The sequence below is a fragment of the Orycteropus afer genome, unplaced genomic scaffold, assembly GCF_000298275.1.
Source record: "Orycteropus afer afer isolate SDZICR_OR568_19922 unplaced genomic scaffold, OryAfe1.0 scaffold00311, whole genome shotgun sequence".
NCBI lineage: Eukaryota > Metazoa > Chordata > Mammalia > Tubulidentata > Orycteropodidae > Orycteropus > Orycteropus afer.
The window spans coordinates 1917257-1926692 of record NW_006921898.1 but is presented as its reverse complement, the minus strand read 5'-3'; the positions used below and the strand labels follow the sequence as shown (position 1 = coordinate 1926692).

Genomic DNA, 9436 nt, shown 5'->3' with positions numbered 1-9436 from the left:
TCACTAGATATTACCATGGGTACTAGGGAGCCATGGGAGGTGTTTGAGTAGAGCAGTGAGCAGGCCAGAATTGGTTTTGATGAGTGTCTGCTTCCCTTGGTGATTCTGAGCCCTCTCTCCCACTCCTTTAGGTTCTCCGCAGCTGGGCCCAGATGGAGAGCAGGACAGGTCATCAGTGGCTAGTTCAGGAGCTCCCCTTTGAGATGTCCTAAGCTCATTGCTCAGTTTTGATGTGGGACAGTCATGGACCTTGCTTCTGGGCATCTGCCCTGGAAAGGATGACAGTAACCCTGCCCTCTTAAGAGCCAGTGTTCTCTTTCTCTAACCTGTGTCCCATCCATAAGGTCCTGTGTCTAGCACCCTGGCCATGTGCAACCCTGAGGAGGCAGCCCTGCTGCGGCTAGAAGAGGTCTTCTCAGCTGCCCTTGCCCGCATCAACTGCCTTGTCCTCCAGCCCCTGCTCTTGGATGGTAAGTCCAGGCTCTCCAGTGGAGAGGGTGGGTGATGCAGAAATGATCCTACCCTGCTGGGTCCCTTGGACAGGTTGGCTAGTTTCCTGGAAAGCCACAGCTTTCTCACCTTCCAGTGGAGGTGGTGACTCTTGGCGTTGGCATCTTCTGATAGAACTGGGGCCCCAGCTTCCCTTGTTGGCTGCTCTCTTCTCAAAGGGACCCTGAGGACCAGGCCATGAAACCACATCTAGACCTGACTGTGCATGGAGACCAAATTCCACTTCTCCTGGGTCACAGGCCTGGAGAAGACCCTCTGCCTGAGTTTGCATCTTGTTCCCACCCAGGACATCTGGTGATGTCCAGAAAAGCCTGACTGGAAGGCAGCATGCCTAAGTTTTACTTCTAGCTTGGAAGTAAAGCTGGAAGAGACAGGCTCCTTCCTCTCAGGCCCTCTATTTATACACCTGTGAAGTGGCAGAGAATTGAATGCCCTTATGGACTCCACATTCCGGATCCTGGGGGTCCAAGGGCAAAGAAACCCAGAGACACAGTGGGGTTTAATATGATGAGTTTTTCTAGAGCATCAGTGTCATTCCTGTTTAGTGAGAAAGTGCATACTTGCCCCTTTTTATCACTAAGGGTGCTACACATTGCCCCAGCCTGCCCATCCCCTGCTAAGTTCAAGGAGAAACCTGCTTCCAACCTTGCCCCAAGGACCCCAAAGAAGCAGGACCTTGGCTGCAGCAACAGGGTTGTGGGAAGCTGCTGGCCCTTGTGTGACCACCCTGGACTTCTGTGTGCTCCCTGGTGGATGGAGAGACCATGTTTCCTCCTGATGTTGTTACTGTGCTCCTGCCTCAACCCCAGAGCCCTCAGACCCCCGGGGCAGAGAGTGCCTGCAGCTCTTGCAGCAACTGCACAAGAGCTCTCAGCAGCTCTGGGAGGTGACAGAGGAGAGCCTGCATTCACTGCGGGAGAGGCTGCGCCACCCGGACTCTGTCGGCCTGGAATCCCTGCTGCTGCTGCGTGATGCTGACCGTGTCCTGCAGGTCCACATACAGTAAGGCAGACAAGGTGGGCCTCGTGCTCAGCCTTGGCATCAAAGCCACCTGGCTTTAGGGCTTACCTGGGATTGGCACTCAATTGGGTCAGGGCTTAGGCCAAGATCAGGGGTTAGCCTGGGGTTGATGCTCAGTTGGGGGACTCATCTTGGGGTCACGGCTTATCTGAGATTTTCCTCACCCCGGGTTAGGGCAAGCCTAGTGGTGGGCTCAGACACTACAGACCCTCATGAACCCTGGGATCCCTCAGAAAAGGGAGACTTTATAGTTAGAGAACTGTCTAGTTGGGTCAAGACTCAAGGTCACCAGTGCCCAAGGCCAGGCCAGTGTCTTGTCCCTCAGGGTCTCAGTAGCTCAGTAGCTGGGTGGGAAGAAGGGTAGGGGCTTGGGCTTGGAGCTGAGGTGGGGCTTGCAGGGGGTCCTCCATGCTGCCTGCAGGTACATCGAGTCCTACACGAGCTGCATGGTAGTGCAGGCCTTTCAGAAAACAGCAAAGAGGAGGCGGTGAGTATGGGGGTGCTGCCATGGGCCCCTGAACGAGTGGGGGTATCTGGGCTGGGGAAGCCCTGGACTTATCCTCGAGTCTTGGCTTTAACAGTTCTACACTGATGCATGCTGGGAGAGGAGGAGGGAAGGCTTTGTGAGGCTGTGAGCAGAATTCAGACATCTCTGATGACTCTGGGACAGGGAAGGAGGGGTAGTTAGTTCTCAGGGTGATGGTTGTAATCAGTGATTACCCCAGACTCTCCGATGTTACTGCTAAATCTCCAATAGAGGCAATTCAAGCACTGTGCTTGTCTGATAGGAGAGAGGTTTGGAAGTCTAGGCTGGCGTTGGGTCCTGGGGTTTAGACAAGACAGGGAGGCGATGGTGGTGGGTGCAGGAATGGAGTAGGGGGCGGGGGTTGGTGGGGCAGAGTGAGGGTGATGTGTGACTCTCCCTCAGTGAGTACTGGCAAGGCCAGCGGAAAGTGCTGCGGCAGCTCCTGTCAGACGTGAGCTCAGAGGGTGCGGTGGGTCCAGTGCTGGTCCAGGCCCTCCGCCAGCCACTCGCCCACCATGTGCAGCAGTACGTGTTTCTCCTGCTGAGCCTCGGAGACACTCTCAGGGAGGTGGGTACCAGGGGCCACAGGAGCAAGGCACCCCTTATAGCCTATGGGGAGACTAAAGAAGGAGAAATGGGGCTCAGGCTCAGGGGACCCCAGCTGTACTCTGGGTGAAGGGGATATGGCCTGGTTCTGGGAGGTGTGAAGGGACACATCCCTGCCCTGGAGGATCTTGGTGGGAGTGGCACAGTCTCACTCTGAGCAGTGTAAGAATACAATCCTACCCTGGGCTGCCTGAGGGAGCATGACCCGGCCCTGGAGGGTCTGAGAGGATAACAGTGTGCTAAGGTCATCTTAGTGGGTCACATCTCTGCCCTGGATTACCTGAGGGGACGTGGCTCTGCCTTGCAGGGTCTGAGGGTCACAGTCTGTTCTGGTCATCTTAGTGGGTTACAGGTTTACCCTGGGTTATCTGAGGAGCCATAGCCCTACCCTGATTGGAGCCAGCAGAAGTCCCGAGAACAGGTGTAGAATCCTGGACTGGGTATGAGGACTAGTCGCCCAGGGCCAAGCCTGGGGAGCCATCTAATGGTTCTGACTCCTCTAGAAGCAACTCCGCACCCCTCAGGAGGAGCAGGAGTTGTTAGGGAGAGAGGTGTGAACTTTAGACTAGTCTCAGGCCCCCTGACTAGGACAGGGCCAGAGTAGCCATCACAGGGTGGGGAAAGTGCCAACAAGTTCTCCCCCACCTCTGTTCTCACTGACTGCCTGTCCCCATGCAGCACCACCCTGCCCGGGAGCTAGTGGTACATGCAGCCACCCTCTTTGGGAACCTACAGTCCTTCATGAGGCAGGCACTGGACCAGGCAGTGGTCACGCAAGCCCTCTGGCCCACCCTGAGCAGTCGGCTGAGGGTGAGTATGGGGCCTGAGAGTGGTCAGGGAAGGGGTTGCACATGGCACGTGGACCTGCTGGCTGGCTCAAGCTTCTTGCTTTACTCTCTGTGCTTCAGCTTACCCATCTGGAAGAGGAGCGGGGTGGCTTATAAGGTCCCTCTGTCCAGCCTTCCTTGTCCTTTTCCAGACCACCTCCTGGGTCAGGCCCTGTTCTGGCTCTGGGGAATCTGATCGGCCAGACTGACAATCTATCCTGAAGCTGTGTCCAAGGGGAGGTAGTGGGATGTTACCAAACAATCACCCCCGTGTCAATGCCAACCATGGCCTATGTTCTCCCTGCAGGAACAAAAGTCTCCTGTGTCCCAAGAGAGTATAACAAGCTCAGTGTAGAGAATTAGGAAGACAGGTAGAGGGGCAAGAATTGCTAGAATCCTGGTGAGACTCAATGGAGGCTTGGCTGGGGCCATGACATGGAGGTGGGGGTAGGATGAAGGGGGAGAGAGTAAAGCTGCAAGAGAGAGAATTTGTGCTGTGCTTCTGGGAGTGACCAGGAATGATTCCCCATACCTCAGCCCAATGACTTGAGACCTGTGCTTACCGTTGACTGGGAGGTGCTGTGGGGAAGCTCAGGTCCACTGGAGGAGGCCTCCAGGAAGTGTCCAGAGTGCAGAGAGGCAGGCAGGGCCCTGCTGCCCTGGGCCATGTCCCCCAGCCTCCAATGCCCAGGGTGGGGCAGGTGGCATAGCAGCTGGCAGCTTCCAGGAGAGGAAGGCCTGAGCCTTGCCCCTCCTCCTTGCCCACCAGGATGTACTCTGCACCCCTGCTCACCGGCTCCTGCAAGACAGCCATGACATTCCAGTGACGGTCTCCCCACTGCGGGCAGAACGCGTGTTGCTGTTTGATGACACCCTTGTCCTGCTGCAGGTAGGATGGGGCTGACTCGAGGCCTTGAGGCCACAGTAGGCTCCTAGGATCTGGCTGAAGAAAGAATCAGAAAGGGACATGCCACTGGGAGTGAGAACTTGGGCTTAAGTGGGGGACAGAAAGGCCAAATGCTCAGATGGGGTCAGCTGGGAGCCCTGATCAATGTGATATCATCACCCATGTGCCCTTCCTGAGGGAGCGTGGGCTGGGATGATGGGATGAAAGGGATTTCAAGGTGTATCCTGGCTTCAGTCCTTCTCAGCTGGTGTCTTTGGTTACATACCTGTCTTCACCACATTTCTTCCTCTGTAGAATGGAGATAATTGTTACTGAGTTTATCCTACAGCAGGGGCCAGACAGCATTCAGTTCCCATCTTCATCAGACAGGTAGCCAGGTAGAAGAGCAGGGGTGGGTGAACCATTCAGGGCACCTGCAAAGCTTCTAGAGAAAAGCACCACGTAGAAGTAGTGACTGGCTATCAGCATTACAAGTCAGGAGGGAGCCAGTTATCTAATTGTTACTTAGCCAGTAACCTTTACTGTACTTAGCCCCTGCTGAACTCATTGCCCTTATGGTATCCACACACCTCTTCTGTGTCCTGTTAGAATGCCAGCCTGAATATCCTTTATGTTGAAGACAAGGAGACTGAGCCTAGGGGGGGAAAAAAAGGAGACTGAGGCCAGGAAGGGATGCTACTGCCTAATTCTGTCTTAGTTATCTAGTCCTGCTATACCAGAGATACCACAGAGATAAAGTCATCCTGATGTGGATGACTTTAGCAAATAGAAATTTATTCTCTCATGTTTAGAACCTGTTGTTGTTGTTATGTGCCATCAAGCCGGACCTGACTCATAGCGACCCTTCCTTGGGTTTCTGAGGCAGTATCACTACAGAAGTAGATTGCCCAACCTTCCTTCTGAGGAGTGGCTGGTGGGTTTGAACCGCCAGGCTTCTGGTTAGCAGTCAAGTGCCTTAGGCACTATGCTACCAGAGCTCTTATGTTTAGAACTAGAAGTCCAAATTCAGAGCACTGGCTCTAGGGAAGGTTTTCTCTCTCTTTTGGCTCTGGGGGAAGGTCCTTGTCTCCTTTCAACATCTGTGGGCTCAGTGTTCTTTGTGTCTTGGCATCATCAATCTTTCCCTGGGTCCATAAGTTTCTTAGTACAGGGACCCTGAGTGCAAAGAGCACACTCTGATTTTCTTTCTTGGTGGTAGTGGGTTCCTCCCCTCTGTGCTTACTTATCTTTCCTTTTATCTGTTATGAGATAAACGGTGTGACTTGCATAAGGATGTATCTTTAGTAAGGTGACTTGAATAAGAGACACCCTCTTATAAGGCTGTGCTGTGACTGAGATACACTTCACCCTGATCTTGCCTCATTAACATAGAAATTAGGATTTAGGACACATCACAAAATAGAAGACAGTCATGGCCTAGCTACTTGACATATATTCTGGGGGGACACAATTAAATTCACGACAGCCTGGGAAGATGCAACTGCCCAGCCCAGGCTTGTGTCTTCTCACGGCTGGTTTGGGTGTAGTTCTGATTTAGTTTGAGTTCCTCTTCACTGCCATCTTCACACTCTTTGCTCCAGGTATGCTGAAGAGATTCCATCCCTCGAATGTGCCAAGTCCTTTCCTACCTCTGGGCCTTTGCACATGCTGTTCTCTCTGCCTGACCCACTCTTGTCCCTGGCCTGCATCTGGCAAACTCCTCCTCATCCATCAGGCCTGGGCCTGATGTTGCCTCCTCCAAAAAGCCTTCTGTGCCCATGGAGCAGTGATTGGCCTGCCTGGGGCTGGCTGAGAGAACTATACAAAATCTTCTTAGAGAAAGAGGTGTGGGTCTCTCTTAGGGTGGGGATGGCACTTCAGGTAGAAGGAGCAACATGAGCCAAAGTTCATAGGGAAGGGAGTTGTGGGTAGGGTACAGGGGTGCAGTGGTCATGCAGGTGTGTGATGGTCATGCAGGTATGCAGTGGTCATGCAGGTGTGCAGTGGCTGTGCTAGAGGTGTAAAGAGGGCGTAGGGTATGGGTGCATGAGCCTGGAGTGCCTGTGTGAGGCTTGAATGTGAGACTCAGCAGTGTGGGCTCCATCCTCTAGGCAGTAGGAACCTTGGAGAGGTTTCCAGCAGGGATAATGGACAGAAGGAGGAAGAGATTGATTCCGGTTCCTGGCCTTGGGTGGAAGGGGGAAATGAAGGAACTTCTGCAGAAGGGAGGAACCAGCGGGAAGGAGGGTGGGGGACTTGGACCTAGGAAGCTGGATGGAGCAGATTGGTGGCATCCTAGGGCATGCTGGTGGGGTTGAAACTTGGCTTGGCCTCTGGATGATGCCTGTACCCTGTCTTCTTCTAGGGCCACCATGCCCACACCTTTGATCTGAAGCTGGTGTGGGTGGATCCTGGGCAGGACAGGTGAGCAACCCCCTCCTTTTACCCCCAGGCCTTCTCTTGATCCACCACCATGAACAGTGCCCACACCGCAGGGCTCAGGTTTGGGCCCTCCCCGCCCCAATCCAGACAGAGCTGGGGCTACTTATCACCTCCTTCTATCTAGGTACACGTTTCATGTCCTCACGCCTGAAGAAGAGTTCTCCTTTTGTGCCAAGGACCACCAGGGCCAGGTGAGTGTGCATGAGCTGTGGATTGGGGGAGTGGGTCAAGGCGAGTGAGGGAAGACGGCAGGCAGGGTAGGGGAAGGGTAGGAGTGTGGGACCCTAGAGCACTCTATGGGAATGCAGGGGGAGAGGCTGTCAGGCCTCTGGGGTCATGATCAGCATGAGCCAAGGGATATCGTGAAGCAAGTGGTTACCCTTGGGTCAGGGATTAGATCAGCTTGAGGTCAGTGGTCAGCCTGGGGTCAGGCATCAGAATGTTACAGAAAATGGAGTCTTTTTCTCCCTGGAGCCAGGATTGAGGCCTGTGCAGATCCCTGCCCTGTGGTCTTGTCCAGCCCCTCTGGGCAGGTCCTGAAACTGCACACGAGGCCTGGCTAGAGGGCCCTAGGCAGCAGCGTGGAGAGGTTGGAGATTTCTCTTAGTGACAGAGCTGGGTGGAGGAGGGCTTATGGACCCATCAGCAGCCTGTGCTTGACCTGGGAAGCCTTCCTGGAGGGGACGCGTCCAGCACCAGTGACCTGCCCTGTGTTTCCCCCATCCCCACCAGGTGGTCTGGCAGTGGAAGGTGACCCAGGCTGTGCGCCAAGCCTTGTGCGGGAAGAAGGACTTCCCAGTGCTGGGGGTGGGCCCGGAGCCGCCCGAGCCCCCAACTTCTCGCTGCGTAGCATACACCTTCCACACGGAGGGCCGGCTCTGCCAGGCCACCTACGAGGGCGAGTGGTGCCGGGGCAGGCCCCATGGCAAGTGAGTGATTGAGGCTCTAGGCCAGGCCAGGCAGGGCTCCTCCTGGGCCTTGGTTTCCTTACCTGCCAAATGGGGATGATGATCCCTGTCCCATCTTTCTGGGACCATGCTGACCCTGACTCCATTTCAGCTGAGCATCCTAGAACAGGGACATTAAGAGTGGCAACCTCAGGGAGGCGTCACGAGGATCAAATACAGACCCTGGCCTCTGAGGAGCAGACAGAACCAGCCCAAACCTAATTGCCTCAGGGCACATACCACACGACTTTGCTCTCTGTGGTCAGTGGTTTAGTTTGTTGGTTTGTCCTCAGAGTCTCTCTTAAGTCTACTTGGATAGGGCCTAACCAGTCTGTGCCAAATATTAGGCTTTTTTTTTTTTTTTCCCCATTCTTTCTTTTTTTGTTATTGTTGAAAGTATACACAGCAGAACATAAACCATTTCAACAATTTCTACATGTAAAATTCAGTGGCATTGAATACATTCTTCTATTTATGCAACCATTCTCACTCTCCTTTTCTGAGTTGCTCTTTTTCCATTAACATAAACTCATTGCCTCTAAGCTTTCTATCTAAACTTTTGAGTTGCTATTTTCAATTTGATCCCATATAGACAGTTCTTTAAAAGAGCACAATGCTCAAGGCAGACATTATTATTTATTTATTTTTTATTGTGATTGGGTGAAAGTTTACAGAGCAAATTCATTTTCCATACAGAAGTTCATACACATTTTGTTTCATGACATTGATTGCAATTCCCATAATGTAACAGCCCTCTTCCCACCTCCTCCCTGTAGTTACTTTTTCCCTGTGTCCTTCTTTCCTATGCCTTCCTGCCCTCTGAGCTATCTCCCTGTACAAATACTGCCCTTCTGATCTCCTCTGGTTGATTGGTCTAAGGAGTGTACCTACCTGGTGTAGATATTCACCTTATATGCCTGTCTAGTGTTTGGCTTTGTTATGAGGCTGGAGGCTATGCCACTGGTGTTGCAAATGCCAGCAGGGTTACCCATGATGGTCAGGTTTCAGTGGTGCTTCTAGACTAAGACAGACCTGGAAGAAGGAAGAGCCCATACACTTCTCAAAGATTGGCCAATGACAACCTTATGAATAGCAGTGAAACACTGTCTGATATATTGCCGATAAAATCTTACTGAAGATAATAATTCAAAAATGGCTGCAGCAGTATATTGACAGAGAAGTTCCAGAAATGTAAGCTGGATTCAGAAGAGGATGTGGAACAAGGGATGTCATTGCTGATGTCAGATGGATCTTAGCTGAAAACAAAGAATACCAGAAAGATGTTTGCTTATGTTTTATTGACTATGCAAAAAGCATTTGATTGTGTGGATCATAACAAATTGTGGATAACATTGACAAGAATGGAAATTCCAGAACATTTAATTGTACTCATGAGGAACCTGTACATAGACCAGGAGACTGTCATTCAAACAGAACAAGGGGGTACTGCATGGTTTAAAATCAGAAAGGAAGTGCATCAGGGTTGTCTCCTTTCACCATGCTTATTCAATCTGTATACTGAGCAAATAATCTGAGAAGCTGGATTATATGAAGAAGAGCATGGCATCAGGATTGGAAGAAGACTCATAATCTGTGATATGCTGACAATACACCTTTGCTTGCTGAAAGTAGGATGACTTGAAGTACTTACTGATGAAGATTAAAGGCTACA

The 9436-nt window shown here is 52.2% G+C and overlaps 1 protein-coding gene across 1 annotated transcript in view; it reads left to right on the top strand.

Annotated features, from left to right (window-relative positions):
- The first annotated feature begins 367 nt into the window (after nucleotides 1–367).
- Nucleotides 368–9436, top strand: part of ALS2CL (ALS2 C-terminal like) — a 24006-nt gene continuing 14937 nt past the window's right edge. Inside the window, exons 1-9 of the mRNA XM_007951784.1 lie at nucleotides 368–497; nucleotides 1320–1512; nucleotides 1952–2017; nucleotides 2459–2624; nucleotides 3341–3472; nucleotides 4259–4378; nucleotides 6741–6799; nucleotides 6942–7008; nucleotides 7550–7746. Coding sequence (XP_007949975.1) covers nucleotides 368–497; nucleotides 1320–1512; nucleotides 1952–2017; nucleotides 2459–2624; nucleotides 3341–3472; nucleotides 4259–4378; nucleotides 6741–6799; nucleotides 6942–7008; nucleotides 7550–7746 — 1130 coding nt within the window. The remainder of the gene's footprint in view (nucleotides 498–1319; nucleotides 1513–1951; nucleotides 2018–2458; nucleotides 2625–3340; nucleotides 3473–4258; nucleotides 4379–6740; nucleotides 6800–6941; nucleotides 7009–7549; nucleotides 7747–9436) is intronic.